The 18,477-nt window shown below is 37.6% G+C and overlaps 1 protein-coding gene across 3 annotated transcripts in view; it reads left to right on the forward strand.

The window, feature by feature from the left end:
- Positions 1–18,477, forward strand: part of GABRB2 (gamma-aminobutyric acid type A receptor subunit beta2) — a gene marked incomplete at both ends in the record, with an annotated part of 128,078 nt that overhangs the window by 58,060 nt on the left and 51,541 nt on the right. For all 3 annotated transcript variants that reach the window (XM_084215900.1, XM_084215899.1, XM_084215901.1), the window contains one exon: positions 9,905–9,987. In XM_084215900.1, coding sequence (XP_084072026.1) covers positions 9,905–9,987 — 83 coding nt within the window. The remainder of the gene's footprint in view (positions 1–9,904; positions 9,988–18,477) is intronic.

Genomic DNA, 18,477 nt, shown 5'->3' on the forward strand with positions numbered 1-18,477 from the left:
ACCTTTAGTTGATAAATAATACCTAGTTTGAAAAAATATTAATAGTATATTCTACAGAATAATTGATGTGATATCCTTGATACAACCAAAACAAATCTTCTGGAAATAAAACATAATTTAAAGCAAAATGAGGCAATTCAAAAGCGGTTAGCAGCAGAGTTGCTTGTCCTTTTTTGTTTTCTAATACTGCCCCCCACACTTAGCAGTGCAGTGTAGACCTTTCTGTAGATCATGGCAAGCAGCTGAGGAGGAGTAAAAGTGAGGAAAGTAGTTGAAAGTAGTCTGTAATTAGCCACGCTGGACTAAAAGATTTCAAATCTTAATTGAGGTTCTGATGCTGAAAGTAATCATTCTGTCTTAAAAATGTCTTCATCCTCCCCCTCTGCAGTTTTGTGAGGTGTCAGTGTCTGATGCCTGTAATGCACTTGGACCCACAGCTCTTGCAGTCCTGGACCTGGGCAGGAGGGCTTGTGAAGTACTGCCTGTATGCTGCAGCCTCAACATTAACACCAGTATCAAAACTAAATTTGATTTTTCATATTCTTGGTATCTTACTACCTGGAGTGCTGTTGACCCACTAAATTTCTCCCTGTTCTAGGGAAAAAATGCTCTCATTCCTAAGTGAAAAGCTCAACACTATCCAGCAATCACTACTCTATGGACATAACAGTTGCTGCAAAAGAACCATTCAAAGCTTCCCCCAAGGGTTTCTCTGTAATTTTACAGTGCCTCTTTTAATTCTGTGTGATGTTCCAGGTCGTTATGTATTATGTCAGTTGTACCACTCCAATATCTGGAAATAGGCCCTTGGTGCTGCTGTGGAGACACTCCTGAGGGCATGAATTAAACACAGTTTTAAAAACTGGCCAATGGTCTCTGTGTGCAGTGTGTGTGATCTGCTGGCATCAGAGCTGTGGGGGGAAAAAAGAATAATCCAGTCCAATTATACTTATTATATTTTGCAGTCATATGATGGTAACTTTTGCAGTAAAAAGCAAAACCTAAAACCACTTGGGATAAGGTGATAGGTTTGTTGACAGCAGTTGTCTTGTTTATTTTAACAGCTACAGGAACCAGTAAATGATATTATGTAAAAAAATTAGATAAAAACAGTGGTAAAAAGTTGAATTCTTAGGAATGCAATTATAGATCAGTGCTAGGTGCTAATTGGGGTCTTGTGACATCAATATTGTGGTCAGCTTCTGTTCTCTGTGTTAAATCTAAAAATTGACTTGGGTGATGCAGTAGTGAAGTACAGTTCAGGAATTATTAGTAATAAAGATTTGTATAAAATCCAGGATAAAACTTGGTGAGATACTTCCCAACCACTGACACCCAGTCCTTGTTACCCTGTTTGGCAGGGATAGAAAATGGTATTTGGCTACAAAAAAAGGAAAATACAGCTGCAGGGATAAGCCCTAAAAGTCAGAAAGAGCATTCATCAAATATAATTAAGGAGCATATGTTATTTATGTTGTTATGTATATGTGTGTGTGTGTAAATGCATTTGTGTTGTTTTCACTCATGATGAATAAGAACACAAAAAGGAATTAATAGTGTTTACTGATATGTTTGCACAGTTGATTGAATTGTTCTGTGTGTTTCAAAGCTATTTTTGTTCTCTTCCTTTTAAAACATGCTTTCTTGTACTTTGAGACCCATTGTATATAGGAAGACATACTTTTAAGTATTTCAAAACAGGGTTCCCATTTTCATTTAAGTCCTGAAAGATGTGGTTTTTAAGGTATCAAGTCACAAATTTTGCAGTCAGAAGAAAGGGGCAGGAGGGGGGAAAGCTGGTTTCTTATTGTTTCCTTTTAAAAGCCTTTACACAGCCCCTGGAGATGTTGATCAGGTGAGGATATGCAAACATGCTTGTAATTAGTATTATGTGCACTGGCTTTTTAGATACAAGATAAATGTGGTATGGGCATTCTAATTCTCACTGAACTATAATAACCCTTATATTGCTTTCTATTTTACTAGTAGCAATGAGATAGATATAGATATGTATGTGTGTGTATATATATAAAAATATATCATATATATACATATATTATGTATTATGTTCTGCACACATCTCATTATGTGTATATATACATGTATACATACATGTATCTCATTTATATACACAGACACACACACACTTTTTTGTGCACTGCAGAATTTTTTGTTTTAAAAAATTTGCTGTGGACATCACAACCTACCCATGCACTTCACCATCCCCATCCCCTTATTGCCACAGGAGGATGAAGAATTATGACCTACTAACTACAAATAATGGTCATTCAATGAAATTAGGAGCAAACTGGGATATTAGTGTCAGTGTGCTAATCTAGCCAATGGTAGTGTAATGCATTAGCATAGTAGACATAAAGGCTGAGGGTTTTCAGATGCTTTGGAGCTTTAAGATGATGTGTGTTGTTTGTTTTCTGCCTTTATTGACAGGTGATATTACATTGATATTTGAAAGGATCTCTGGAGAGTAAAATGACGTATTTGAGTACGTGTCTCTTACTCTGCCCTAAATATCAGAAATAAGCTGAAATATTTATTTGCAAAGCTAGAGACAGTGATCCTACAACAATAGTCAGTTACAAGTTGGGTTATTTCACTGAATGATTGCAGGAGCTTTAATCAGCCTGTGCAATAGCAGGACAAAACAGGACAGTTTCTTATTCACTTTTTTGCTTGTGGCACTGTTATAAGCCTCCAAGATGCATGAGGGGACAGGGGAGATTTTGGCTACATCATTCTCCTTCTGATGAGCCTAGCAGCTGCATGTGCTTCCAGCTCTCATGGGAAATCTTTTAAAAAATAAAATTATTTTCTACATCTGTTTGATAGTGGCTCACCTCTCAGGGAATGAAAGAGGATGTGTTAGCAGAGGTAAATGTGGAGATGCATTTTGCAAGAGCACTTTGTGGCAAGTAGAGAGCACATTCCAGCTGCAGGGGGTGAGGTTGCTCAGGATGTGCTTCCCTGGGACACAGATCTGTGGTTCTTACTTTAGGAGATCACTTGGCATGCTCTGGTTTTTTTAAACTGAGTGTCTGGTGAATGACAATTTGAGACCTATTCAAGGAGTAAGCAATGGGAGCACAACATCCTCTTTGACATCAGGAAAAGCAGAACCAAAGTAATAATAATAAAAAAAAATTTAAAAATCTACATTTTCATAGGACTTGGTCATGGATAGGGGTGACCTAGTGCAGTGTTCTCTAGAAAGTTTCAGTAACTGAGGCACTCAAGACATCTTGGGCAGTGGTGGTAACTGCAAGGCAGCAGGGCTAACACATAATGATGTAGTTGTGGATCTGCTTGGAGGAGGATTTTTCCCTTACTCATTCTCTGTTGTGGTGAGCAAATCATGGTTCTGTGTACCATGTCACTTTGACATGCTACTGAAATAGTTTCTGAGGCATTTTAGGGAAGGTCAGGTTCTCTATAGACAGAAAATAGAAGAAGATATTAAGAAAAGGTGAGCAAACACTTCATTACTAGCTCCAGTGAAGTTCTTTCAAAGCAGAGAAGGGGAAATATTTGTGAGCTTTCCTTTATTTGCTGGAAATGCAAAGGTATATGGTAGATTGTCTAATGGGGGAAAAGGCATAGAAAGTAAATGGTCTAATAGAAATCATACACAGAGGCAGTGCAAGTCTTTGCACTCCAGTCTGTGTTGGATAAAAATGTCTAATAAAAATTGAGCTAGGTAGTAATAACCTGTGTCTGGCATTCTGTTATGCTTTGGGCAGCTCACCTTCATGCTGACTCTTAACTGTCTCCCTGTTTGATTGTTTTTAAAGTGTGACTCCTGTTTTAGGACAGGGAGAGTTCATCTTTCTTTAGTTTCAGCGTTTTGTAGGAATTGCATGGGTTACTCCTTTTGTAAAGGTTGTTGAAAGAAACTTAATAATTTCTGGTCTGTGTCATAGGGTTTTTTGCTGATTCTCCCACCTTTTTGGATCTGGGAGTGATTCTGCTTATTAAGACTCCACTTGCATTTATGATTTCTGTTGACATTTTCCTGTGGGAAATGAGCTGTCTGACTCACAAAAGCCAGAAGAATGGGAGTTTTGGGCTCTTATTTTACTACTTCTGTAAGAATTACTAAATAAACTGCAATCATAAAACTTCTTACTGAAGATTGTTTTGACTTTCACATTAGTTTTTAATTCAAGTAGAACTTTTTTCCTCCAGAACAGTGAAAACACCTTCCACTCAGCTTGCTGGAGTCTGATACATCAAATACATCTGATAAATCAAATATACAGAAACCATGAATTAAGAACATAATCAAGTGGCTGCAGTTTCTGTGTGAGCTCATTATCCAGAGCACAAGCTCCTCACTAACAGAGGGAGGTGCAGGTTGTGTCAGCAGTAAAAATTGTTAGTGTAGGGTACATTTACAGTGCAATGTACTTGTTAGAGCTAAGCACGTTATTTTAAGTGGTGAGAACTGATTAAAAACCCACTAAATTCATGTGTCCCCTTGAAAAGTTCCAGCTCCCTTCCCTAGTTTGAGAGTCTGTATTTAATGTGGTGTAATATCAGAACAACTGGTTAAAAAATGTTTTCTCTATATGATTTATTTTATGCAGCGTGACTTGCATGGTAACGATATAAATTTTTAAGAGAAAGATTGTAAAATAATGCACTTTTTATTTCAATGCTGACACTGAGTGAAGTTGACATGTAATTTTCCCAACCAGAATAAGAAACCTGCTTTGTGAAAGTAAGACTTTCACATTTTCAGTGATGGTTAGTAAAGCAAAAGGGCTACAACCTCTGGATAATGGAGAAGATGTAGTAACTCTTTATTCCAAGGTTTGCTTGTTACATGCTACTGATCATGCTCATGTTGTTTCATTTTCTGTAAGTCCTGGAGTAGTTTAGCATGCTCCCTTTTATTTATTTCTTTTAAAAGGGAGAAGTGAAGTGAATGCTGAAAGACAAGGATACATTTCTCAGTGATAAAATATTAAAATTATGAAGTGCTCCTCTGAGCTTTTCTGCCATTTTATGTAGGTGTTATTTTCTGGAGAAGAACCAATTACTTCAGAGAAAGGTTTGAATGAATTCAGTCTAAAGCTGAGGTTATTTTAGCAGATGATTTTACTGCTGTGTGATGTGTGCTTTTTGCAAGGACTTAAGTTATGATGGTACTGTGGCTGAATTTTGGACACAGCACCAGGATAGCAGGAAATGCTGTCTCACTTAAAGAAAAATTTATAGAGCTACATATATAGCAGGAGATGGAATGGAACCCTGCAGCAAAAATCTGATTCTTCTGTGATAGAATTCTTTTACCATGAAATAAGAGCCCAATTCTCTGTTTTTCCGTGACTCTTCCCTTCTGGCATGCAGATGGCACAATAGGCTGTACTTCAGCAGAGAAATGCAGAACATCTTCCCAAGAAAGATCAGAGGCATATAGATTTTAGTTTCCTTTTAAAATCTGGCATGATTCTTTTACCAATAATCTCGGCAACAACAAAACTGAATGAGGTCCAAGTTTCTGTGTGAATTCTGACTCCCTGTGTTTTATCAGCTGCAAAAGTTTTTTCTCTCTTGTATTACATCTAGAAAGTGCTTTAGTATAATATCCTTCATATTCTTAACTTGTATTATGGTTATGCTTTTCAGCCTTGACAAATATACTTAGTGCTTTCAGAGAACACCTTACTGTCTAAGGATTGCACACTGCAGAATCAAGGGGGAAATATCTACATGTCATTACTTCCAAATGGAGTAAGAAAAGTGGGCTGTTGGCACTTAGGTTGGAGTACTCAGAAAATGTCAAGGAGTAGTTTAGAAGAGAGCCTATTACAGATTCTAGGTAGCGTGTGGATATTGTTTCATCTCAAACAGAGACATCAACATCAATAAAAAAGCTGTTCTTTTCCTTTAAAACTACACTGAGACTCTCTATGCTGTTTAGAGTTGAAAGTTTATAGCTGATTTATGGTTGAAAAATTCAGTAGCTGAATTTTTAGATTTAATGTTGAATATTTAGAAGTGTCATTATTGTTTGGAGTTTCCTACACCCAACTCTTTACCTCTGATCACACCAGGAAAGCTTTTCTTTTCTGTGAATAAACAGGAGAAAAATTCTGTGACGTCTCTAATTAGCAACAAATTTATTTTATTTAAAAGTAGATCTGTTAGTATGTCTATCAACCTTGACATATATTTAAATCCAATGTCATCATCCAGGAGAGATCTTTATCCCCCTGATGTTTTGTTCCCAGAATTTCCAGGTATTTGAAATTGGTTCTGCTGGCTGCTGCTGTCACAGGTGTCATGCACGAGGACTTTTTCCAAGAAGCAAAGGTGAACAGTGGGTTTAGCTGCTGTAAATTATTTCAGCAACTAATTTAGAGAGTTCCTGACTCTCTGTCACCACACACAGAGAATTCTGAGTCTGTTGTCCCTGTGAGCTCTTTGGATTGCTCCTGGTGCTGTTAATGGGCAGTCAGTCAGCTTACAGGTACACAAAGCTGAAGCAGAATTTCACTCTGCTTTCAACAGGATATATGTGCATACATGTAGAGAAAGAACTGGTTTTTGTGTTTTCCTCCTGGGCTCCAGCTCTTTGAGTCCACAGGATCATGGTCTGTTAGAGCTAGAACAGGAGAGGGTGGGACAGAGTTCTTGTACCACCACTCTACTCAGGAGAGCTATCTAAAATTGTCACCCTCCTGCTCATCATTCCTATGTGTCTGTAAACCTGAAATTACAGGTCAGGGCTGCTTCCTTCCAGGGCAGAGATAAGTTTTCTTACTGCTTATTCTCCACATCTTTGCAAAGACATTGCATCTCCAAGAGGGAATTGGATTCTCTCCATCTCCACGTGGCATTAGCATTGCTCTCCTGTCTTCCAGTGCTCTTTTTCCTTCACTAGTGATGTCAGAACTCTTTAAGTTGCTATTTTGGATTTCAAATCATATTTGAACCTGTCAGAAAAGCAAAATGTATAGGATTTTGAAAAACTGTTCCCTGCATAGAACTGAAAAAAAAGACCCACTGGCACTTCTGGGATAGTATTATAATGGGGGTATTATTTTAGGCCTCACTTTAAGTTTGGAAGTGTTTAAAAAAGTTCTTCATGGCCTTCACATTTGGCCTCTTAAAGAAGTAGTGAGAATTTCTGACTCTTACTTGAATCCCAAACCCTCCAAGGTGGGAAGATTTTCATCTTTCTCTGAGTTTATCTGAATTATTTTGAATTATTGATTGCAAACTTTACTGTCCCTGCAAGTCAGTTGTGGTGCAGATTTTTTGCAGTGTAGCTGTGCTTGTTTAACACAAGTTTTCTCTAGGTCTACTTCATATTACTTTACTTAGTCATTTTAGTGGTGCTTCGGGGTTTGCTTTTTTTTTGTGCTTCATAATCAGTCTACATTCAAAATACAGTTCATAAAAAAAGGAAGATGAAAACTCATTTTCATTGTTAGGAATCATAAAATATCACAAGGTTTCTCTTTCTTTAGCAACAGATGAAAAGATGAGCGTATGAGAGACACAGTTCTGTGATGTGTTTCATTTCATGTGGTGCCTCTCTGAGTGCTGTTATTGTGCATCATCCCTAATGACTGCAGTGCCTTGAGTCACTGAGTTGTTTTTTTAAAAGCTTTCACTTTTTCACCGTTTGTTCTCAAGGTTACATTATGCAAAACACAATGTTGTATTTTTTGCACTAATACAGGCTGTATAAAAATATTTTTAATCCTGCTGTGAAAATTGAAGGAGCTCTGCTCTGGGGAGAGGCTTTGGGCCTGTTTCAAGTGTTCCCAACTTCTGAATTGAACTGCTGTTTCTTCTTCTGTCTGAAAAGTTGTGGGTCACGTCTCTTGCCTTTAAAAGTATTCATAGGTGGTAATTCTTGCACTCTGTTGCTTTGGTAAATTGATTTAGCTAATCACCATGAATTGGGAACCACTAAGAATTATCCAAAGGTAGTTTTGCTGTTTAATTAATTATGAAGATGACAGAGAACTTTTTCTACTTTACTATTAATGTGAGAAGCCAGGCTAAAAATATGAGGGACGTAAGAGGAGAGGAAAGGACAGACTACTGATTTTATTTCAATGGATTTGCATTATGGATAGGAAGGAACAAGCAAGTTGAATTTAATACATTATTCAAAACTTCTGTTTAGACTTGATTAAATCCCTGCTCTACAAATCATTTTCCTTACCATGCCATTTTTTCCCCTTTACTTTCTTGTTCGGTGCAGGGCATTGTGTCCTTTAAAGATTTCCTGATGTTCCCTACAGAGCTTTTATCCCAACTGTCTGCAGCCTTTGGCCCCTCTTGGTTTTTTGCACCAAAAATCCTCTGGAAATGTGTGAAAATTGTGAGTTCTCCACTCCATCAGTGGGAACAGACACTTTGCAGAGGGTAGCACGGGCTGGGGGTTATGTCTGTGTGGAGCCCTTGGATCTGTTAGACTCTGGGTTAGAAAGTGTTTAGTGCAGAGGAAGCTCTGAGAAAACTTCATTGTCAGCCAGGTTGGCTTTTACCATAACTCTTTTGTGCACTTAACCTTGGCTGTAAGTCTGTGCTCTGCCTTTTCCTCTGTGAACTACTGAAACTTATGTAAAATGCTGACTATAATATACAGCTAAGTATGGAAATACCGAGGAAATCAAACCAACAGACCTCCCCACAAAAAACCCAAACATAACCCAACAAAAAACATGAGCTGTAATTTTTTTTCTGGTCTCACTGTAGCTTTCTTGAAGTTTGCCCCAAAATAATTGGTCTTATACCAGAACAGGGCAATTTCTTTGATTTTTCTTTAAATTTAAAAATAAGGAACCAAGTATTAACTGCCAAGAGGTTTTTTTACCAATATGTGCTGCTGCTTGCTCCATTTGCATTTGCTATCAACTCACATGTATTCCTCAGCAGTCTGATTTTGTTAAAAGCTAGAAGGCTTTCACTGAGAAGTAAAGGAGCCTTTTTCCTCTGCTTTTGTCCCACTCCAAAAAGCTTTCTTGTGAAGCATCTCTGGTAATACACACTGATTTAAAACATTATACTTTCCAAAACAATTCTATGTACACCTGCATGGAATGAAGAAAGAACTTGGTGCCAAAAGATGTTCCTTTTCCCCAAGAGACCAATAGGATAGGACAGTAAGCATACTTATGAAGATTCTTAAATGCCTTGCAGAAATAGTTGCTAAAGTCAATTTTGAGTGAATTTTGACCAGGCAACTGTAATTTTCTGCCACTAATGAACACTTTTTTAGGTATTCAAGGAGAAAGAATAAGATCTGTCAAACAAAAGAGTTCTCTGTAGTCTTTTTATCAGAACAAAGAATTTACAAGTTTTTGAACTCTTATTGAACATTCTAAATATCTACTATGAAAGACCAGTAGTAAAGTTCATAGATGACCCAGGGTTTTGAGAAGAAAACTGTTGGTCACCCAATCTCTCATTAATACCTAGGAAAGACATTGGTCCTGTAATGTCTTAGTGTCTGGATGTGCTGAAGGTACTCCATCTACCCCACCTTGGGTCCCATGGTGGAGATCATCATCCTGGATTTTACCATTTGAGCTCATTCATTTGGTCAGCCTTTCAGCTTGAAGAAGGCTTGTACAAATGGCTGCTCATTTTTCCCATGGTGTGGAAGCAGGTTTCCCAGGTGCTTTGGCCAGTCAGCCATGCTTTGCACACAGCAGAAACACCTGTATTGAGGGGAAGCTGTGCTGGGAGACCCTCCCTGGGACAGCACTGGTTACCAGCCAGCACCAGACATAGCTGATGCTCTGCTGGGCAGAACCAGGCAGAGCATCAGCTATGCAGAAATACAGTTTCTTTTTTCAGCAAAGTGTGATGGAGGAAGGATTGGAACGAGGCACATTAACAAACTCTTCTCCTTCCTCCCCAGAATTACAACAACAGCTGCCTGTATGATGGACCTGCGGAGATATCCGCTGGATGAGCAGAACTGCACGCTGGAGATTGAAAGCTGTAAGTACTTCTGCAAATCCTACTTATTCTGTGCTCAACTGCTTTGGAGTTTTATTTCTGTTGAGTTCTGGTTTTTTCATGTTTTGTATTCAGGGTTTTTTTTGTGTTTTTTTTTTTTTTTTTACATGCTACTAACCCAGTTGTCTTTCTGTCTGATGATGTTTAGATCCTTGTAAACACAAGCAAAAAAATAGCTTTCCAGATGGATTAGTAATTTGTGGCACAAGGATTAGCAGAAGTTATTCTGTGTTTTTATAGACAATTTACAGCTTTAAAAGTCTCATTCAAATGCCTTGTTGGAGTTCATGTGAGGAGCACAAGGATTATTATCAGTTCTTTATCCTCCTTTACTGCTGAACTGTGTGGCAGCTTGTTTCCATTTATAAGTGAAGGCAAGAGGTTAGAACTGTCTCTGAAATAGGTGTTTTGTGGGTTTTTTCCTAACCACTGTGCTCTAGTTAAACTTTCAAAGCATGTAAGCAGTCTATATATACTGATTTAATGACTGGTGTCTATTGAACTCATGTCGATAAAACTTGTGAAGTAAAATCTCTCTTTTCCCTGAAAAAGATTCATGATCACTTTTATAATGACAATATTGCAAGCACGTTATCTAACACTCTAATTAAGATTATATAAAAACTTTCAAGATTATTGTAACATTTTAATATACAGTACACAAGTATGTGTATTATAAAAATAAGTTCTGTATTATGAAACATGTGGGATTTCTGTGTTTAATTTCTGCTACAGTCTGGTAAGAACTCAGTACAGCTTAACTTCTGTTTGAGAAAGCATTTAAGAATATGTTTTACATTTGTGTCCAAATTTCATTCATCTTATTGGAATTTACAGATATGCTAAAATTCATGTGACACTGTTGCCTTAAATAATTTCCATGCATAAGTAAGCAGAGTTGAGACTATCTTTAAAATTCTGTGTACTGATATTCACAAGCAGCAAATACAGTGGTGGACTTTGCACTGAGAGTGGATATAATCTAGTGTGTTTGGGGTTTTCTGTAGTTCTGTGTACAATTTCCATTAATAGCATTTAATTCATACCTGCACCCAGCCATTATGCAACCAGCATAATGGTAGGTAGTGTGTATATATATATATATATATTAGGTTGATTATAATGTGTGAGAAAACTCTTGGCATAATTCAGGTGTACAGAGATTTTTATTGAGAAAATTTTTGCTGTGACAGTGTCTTTTAATTGTTCTTGTAACAAGGGCCTGGTGTTTTTGTATTTCCCAATCGTGTGTGTAAGGTGGGTATCTGGGGAGTCAGAGGAAATCCTTTCTCTCTCATTATTTAAATGGCCAGCAAGGTCTTGCCATCTCTCTGCATTGCTGAGATGACTAAGTCTTATTGGGATTCACAGAGTAGATATCCCTCCTCTCATCCTTTCACAACCTGCTCTGGAAAATATTCCCAGGAAATACCTGTCAGGTCAGTCCTTGGGCAAAGCAGAAAATTGTGTCTCTGCTTTTTAATGGCAGCACTTGTTCTCATTCAGAATGTGGGAGTTGTAAATTGGAAGTTCCCTTTTATCTGGTTTAGAGTAGAGGTTTGATGCAGATCACTTATCTTTCTAGAAAGAATCCTAAAAACTGCGGTATCGAGTCCTCAAAGTTGTTGTTCCACTCAGTATGAAAACTTTCTGCTCATTATATCATAGAAAGGGTAGAAGTTGAATTTACCATAGAAATTGGGATGCCTGGAACAGAGGTCGTTTGTGGATTTGTGCACTCTGTTCCAGCATCACAAAGGTAAAATGGACTTAAATTGGGATACTAAGTGTAGCCAGCCTGTCTGTCATTGCAATAATTAAGTCCACTAAAGGATGTGGATAAAGTAACACTTGAACTGTGTTTTGAAGCACTGTCAGACTGCTTCAGAAAAGGATTAGTCTTCATAAACATCATTCTGTCCTGATGAAAACCTGTGTGTCTACTCTTCCTGAATCACTGAAGGCACAAGTGCTGGTAGGTAGATGGGCAGGGTGAATAAGATTGAAAGTGACTTTCCAAGTCATTCAATGCAGGTGCTGAATTCATAATCACTTCTAAAACATGCTTAAGCTGCATGCCTGAAGAAGGTTGGTTTCCTGCCCTTGTGATCCTCTTGCATGGCTGTTTCACCATTGTTTTCTTGTAGTGGTTAGATATTCTATGAATTCCTACCCCAGGTCTTTTCATGCCTTATGAAGGCATGAAATTAATCCTCACTGCTTGGATTTATAAGTTTTTTTCTTTATTCAGTGTCTTCTCTGGCCCTACTGGGACCTTCATAACACATTTAATGAAAACACTTGTAGTTTCTCTTAGACTTCATTTCATGAGACTGAATATTCCAGTCCTTTTTAGCTTTCTCATGCAGGAGTATGTTAAGAGAAATGCAGAACTGGCATTAGTTCTTCATTAGGAATAACTAGTACCATGAACAGTGTCCCAGATGAAATTTGTATTACACTATGGCATTAATCCTGCCTTTCTTCAAAAAGCCACCTCTGCCTTTCTTTACAACAGCACATCACAGGTGAGAGTCTTTTCTGGAACAAAAAGTACAGTAAGGTCTTTCCCTTCCTCACTCATTTTCCAGTGGGTTCTTGCTGGCTTTTTGAAGAATTTTTTTGCATAATGCTAAGAACACATGACTTGGCATTTCATAACACTGTTCACATAAATCAGTGTTCTTAATATTGCTACAGTCCTCAAGGTTATCCAGTTCGTGTTATATTTGTTCTGATCATCCTTGTTCCTGACAATGCCTGCTGATTTTGTTTCATTAGAAATTTCATCAACATACAAATACTAAAGAATAACAATGTCAAGAAGAAAGAGCTTTGCTTACATTCTCTGTATTGAGCATGACCTTTCAGTGCAGTACAATTTCCTACACATCTTCTACATATCTGTACTAATTGTCTTTTCTTAGTTAGTCTTATAAAAAATACTACTATGAAATCCAATTCAGATATGCATTGTTTAAAAAAGAAGTTATTGTCAAGTCAGGTCATTTGAATTGTAATGGTATTTTTATTCTCTTTCAATACATGTTCATGTCTCTAAAGTCCTTCCATTCTTGCTCTGCTTCCTTCTTCCTTTCCTCCCCTCATCCTGTTACTGATGCCAGAGTTGAATGCCTTCTTTAAATGCCTGGGCTATTTTTTTTCCTTCATGTCATAGTGTTTGCTGACACTTGTAGCCAATATCAAGTTTTTGTTAACCTAGATTTGTATCAATATAGATTAATTTGCAACTTAGAAATTATTGTGCAGAAGGGTTGTATATCAAATATAAAACATGATATAGAGGGGCTGATATCATCTGTTAAGATTCAAGAGACAGCATTTTTAAGGGCAGTCTTAATGAAATGCTGAAAGTGTAGGAGAGGACTATTCCCATTAGTTTAAAAAGTATCAGTTTTGAGGAATGAAATCCTGTTTTTTTCCAGGTATAGCTAGTTACACTCTGAGGTCTTTTAAAAGCAGAAGCTTGTTGTTGTTGAATATTTAGTTTTACTAAGATGCTTCTAAACCTGTGGGCTATCATATCCAAGGGGCCCTACTCTGAGCTACTCTACTTCTCCCTTTCTTTTGTTATTCTCCAACATACTTAACAGCAGGGTTATAATACCAGAGGGAAACCAATTTTCCTATATATCCATTTTTTTAGTTTCCCAACTTGCAGGAAACAGAGTTTTTTCTTTTTTAGTTGGATATTGACTTGACTCAGTAAATACCTGTCTGTTCTGCACCCTACCTCGGCCACTGCAGTTTGTATTGCAGAGTTTCTGATGATTCATGAGAAGGATTTCATTTCTCTGCTGTTTCCTGCCTCTCTGGAATTGTAACTGTTGAAAGGAATGTCTCAGCTAATCATCTATAAGACTAGTGAGAGCTCAGAGGCAATAAGAAGTTACAAGACAATTTGATGAATACTTCATATTCCTATAAACTAATAAAATGTCATATGGCACATCCTCAGCCTAACAGAAATTATTGTGATTCTTTTGACTATTCTTAAACACAGTTATTCAAGATTCATGTGGTACATCTGGACCTTTGTCCATTTAAATTATGCGGTGCCACATAAAGACAAAAATTTACTTCAATTTTTACTTCAATTCCTTCTGATCTTGTTTCATCATGTGTTAGGCCTGGCTATATTTATGTTATACTGAGGTAAAATTCAGAATCTGCCTTGCAACAGTGGGGTTTGGGGTTTTTTTTTTTCCATTTCTTTTTTGCTGTGGAACAAACAAGAATGCACTGAGTTTCTCCTCAGAAACAATTTCCATGGTGTGTGGCATTAAAGCAGCACATCCAAACCCTTGGCAGACAGTGAGCTCCCCATGTGGCTGTGCTGACCAGGGAAAAGCACTCACAGACAGGCAGGGGGAATTTTTGCTGATGAATGAGAAATAATTGTTTTCAGGACGTTTCATTTATGTGAAAGCCTGAGGTGTTCAGAGCAGAAACCATTAGAAATTTTTTCTACTTCATGACAAAACCACCAGAGAAGCACACTAGGTTAAAAGGTAAAAGCACACCATTCAGTAAGAGGATGTGGAAAAAGCCAGAAACAGAGCCAGAAGAGTATCATCCCTGCCCGTGGCAGTGCAGCCCAGTACCAAACACTCTCTAATCAGATCATCTGTGAAATCTCATCAGCAAGAGAAAGAGAAGTCATCTTTGTGTGCTCAAGGTGACTTTATGAGTATTTTTAAGGCACTGAAAAGAAATCAAAGCAGCCTTTTGCTGGAGCTTTGAGTACTTTGCAGATGGCTGCTCTGGCCATCGATCAAAGCTGTAATCAGGTCACACAGGACAAATGGTGGAGCTCCAGGAGCTGACCAGGCAGGGCTTTTCTGGGTTAGAGGCCAATGTGTTTGATGCCAGGCAAGGAGCTGCTGGTCCCCAGCCCTGGGGTGCACAGCGCAGCAGGATCCCATGGCAACACGTGACTTCCAACAACTGCACAGCAACTGGAGAGCTAAACACATGACTCTTGGGCCACTGACAGCTAGAATTTTAAAAGCTGCTATTTTTTTTTCCTTTTATCAGTTAATGTGTATTCCATCCCCTTTGTCTCTTCAGCTGAGACTGTTTTGCATCGTGGCCCTTGCAGAGAGGATATTCCTCTATCAGCAGAAGGTGGCCTTATCAAAGTGTCTCTTTTTTCATCTTGTTCATCATCTCCATATTAAGATTTCCTAATTTGGATTCTGTGCCAATTCAACCTGTACAGCAATGTGTGTGGAGGAGAGATGTGTGGTTTTTAACAAGCAGTGATGAATTCCACCTATGTCTGTTGCCATTTTGGCACCATCAGCTTCCAGTGTGGCTTCCTTGGGACAGGTACTTTGTTCTTTATTTGTCCTCAGTAATTTCATCTCAAGCATGCTGAGAAGAGAAAAGGTATAATTTCAGTGGCATAATGCACTCTGAAAATGAACAGGAAATCCTTGACTCCTCTTCAGTGTGGAGATAGGATGATTCAGGAAGAGCTAAAATAATCCCCAGCAGTAGATGATTCTTCTCTGTCGCCTGAAGAGGGGAAGGAAATTCAGACTCACCAGCAGTGCATATGATCAGGGTGGGCTGTGTACAAGGGAACCAGAGTTTGTAGGGTTTGATAACACACACCCCCACACCCAGCTGGGGGTTGGGCTTTCAGGCTGGAGCTCAAATAACACCCTAAGAGATTTATTACCCTAAGGTAGGCAAGAGGGAAGTATTTTCCTTTTTTCATTACATCTCAGTACATCCTTGCAGCAGTCTCTGCATCCTGGGAGTTCTCATAGCACTAACAAGGTGATGTGCTGTTTGCAAATGAAGAAAGAATTCTACAGGAGCTCTGCAACAGACTCTTAATGCTTTCAAGCTACCTGGAGTTAAATCTAAAAGGGAATACAGTATACAAATATATAATCTGTGCTTTCAGCCCCAGACCATATCAGTAACACAGATTTCCACGGAGAAATTATTAATTTTTAGTGGGTTTTTTTTTAGTTTCCTTCTCATTCAATAGTTGAATATGGAGTGCATATATAATCAAAAAGAACAGAACAAAATGCAAATGGTTTTAAAACTTTCAGTGCATTTTGTCTTTTATATTCAATTTGAACGAGTGTAAATTTTTCCTTTTTACAAATAACCCTGCATTTTATGAAGGGATTATTGGAAACAAAAAGGACCCTTTTTAAAAAGTCCATATTCAGAAAGTATCGAATGTAATTGCTAAGGTTTGGGAAAAAATTAGAAGACAATGCAAACTGTGACATCACACAGTGATCACATACCTGTGAAAAGTGAAATATGTTTCTACAGTCATTTTCTTTCCTAAGATAGAGGGCTTTTTCCCTATATATAACTACAATTGTCTTTTGTTCATCAATTACATTAAAGAATTAATTCAGGTTTTTCAGATTAGTTTTCAAAACATCTAGGGGCAGGAGGGCACTGGAGTCTGTTGTTTTCTGAACTCCCAAGTTTTCTTTACTTTTTTTTACTGGTGCTCAAATGCAGAATATTGCATCGTTGGTCACGGAACAGGAAAACAATTTAATTGGTTTTGTTTCAGCAAGTAGAAGTCACAGTGAGTAATAAGATCATCTTTAGTTTTAATCATGACATTAGATTTGGGTTGAGGAAGGTTTGATCTTCCAAGTAGACAAGTCTAGGAAACATTATTTTACTTTAGTGGAAAAACAGAAGAAATTGAATTAGAAGCAGCTTTGGAAAAGTTAAAAATTAAAATATTTTCATCCTTTGATCACACCTTGCTAATGATGAGAGCTTTGTGAAACAAGTTAATTTTGTTTTCATTTGCTCATGTTATTTGGTACTGCTAGTCAGGCTGATCAAATTCCAGCAGTATTTAGCAAAACCAAACTACTTTCTCTTACTGGATGCAGTCCAATTTTCCTATGTCTTAAGTTTATATATTGAAGTAAAAGTTAGTATTGCTTATGACAGTAGTCATTCATTCTAAAAGAATTCAGCCTTATATTATCCAACTTTTGGCATTGTTAGGGGAGTTATCCTCTGGCTAATTCTTCTGTCTTCTATAGACCATTATAGTTGATGTGAGAAAGTGCTACTGCAAATTTACTATATTGCATTGGTGTGCAGGTCTGCACAGGGAAACTATTAGAAATTTTAGAAATTTAGAATTTAGAAATGTTTGATACCTATGCCACTCTCAGTATCCAGTGTGGTTTTGACACGCTGTCCAAAATTATTTGGATGGAAATTCAAGATATCTTTTATGTATGAAATATTCTAACTCTTAGATCAGCTTTCCCATTATATTCATTTTTTCTGAGCAAAAATGAAGCACCAATAATACTGCTATTATTCTAAGTAGCCTGAAACATGTTTTGTGAATGAACATTTATAAAGGAAATGATGTCTTAAGTGGTTTAGAGAAATAAAGATTATAGTCTTTGTCATTTATGTTGTGTTTATAAAACAGTTGGGGGTTATTTTTGTCCTTTTTCTTATGCGATAATTAAGGTGTGTTTTTTAATGTAGCTTTTTATGTGAGGAAAGAGAAGTCACTAAATAGATTAATATGTACTTACATTTCAAGTTATACTTCAGGAATAATTCAGGATGAAAGGGACCTCAGGACGTCCTTAGTCTAATCTATTTAAAAAATTGTCAGCTCTGTGGTCAGACCAAGTTACTCAGGGCTTTGTCCAGTCAGAGATTGAAAAACCTCCCCAGACAACTTGTTTCAGTGCCTTGACCATAGCAGTGAAGAATTTTAATTGAAGTTTTCTGTCTGATTTATCCTGTCCTGGGATCCTACATCTGCCTTACAGAATCAGGAATAAGTATTTACCATGAGTGATCTGAAATAGAACCTCAGTGCTGCGTGACCTGCATTGTGAAAAAGTTCTGAGTCATGGAACAGAATGACAATACCATGAGAATGCTCTGAATAAATCAGTGTGTTGTACAAGTTGCCTTGTAATTTAACAAAGAGTTATCAATGCAGTTTTTCTTCCATGTACAACCTGGTGTGGTATAATCTGCTCCATATCTCTTTGTTCAGGTACACAGGTACTATTCCCATAGACTGAAGCATCTCTGTCACTGCTTCTTATGATTTAAAAACTCTCAAAACAAGGGTTCTTTTCCCCAGATAATGATCTCAGTATTTTCATTATGATGTTTGGCTCAGTAACATCTTTGTTGTTACATGCATTTAAAAGGCAATTCTCTGTATTCTGTGACTGTACAACATATAATTTGTCTTTATTGGGTATGGAACACAGGTATAATTAGTCAGTTCTGCAGGGATGTATTGGAAATGTAGAGATTTGGAACTTGTGGGATGTCATACTTCTACTCCTCAGCTGCAGAGCAATCTGCTGTGTGCATTTCCTCTCAGACAAGCCTGTCTCACCTGGTGACTGATGTGTCACTGCAGCCACAATTCGAGATGTTACCCGAGCCCAGCCAATATTC

The sequence above is a fragment of the Fringilla coelebs genome (assembly GCF_963513975.1).
Source record: "Fringilla coelebs genome assembly, chromosome: 15".
NCBI lineage: Eukaryota > Metazoa > Chordata > Aves > Passeriformes > Fringillidae > Fringilla > Fringilla coelebs.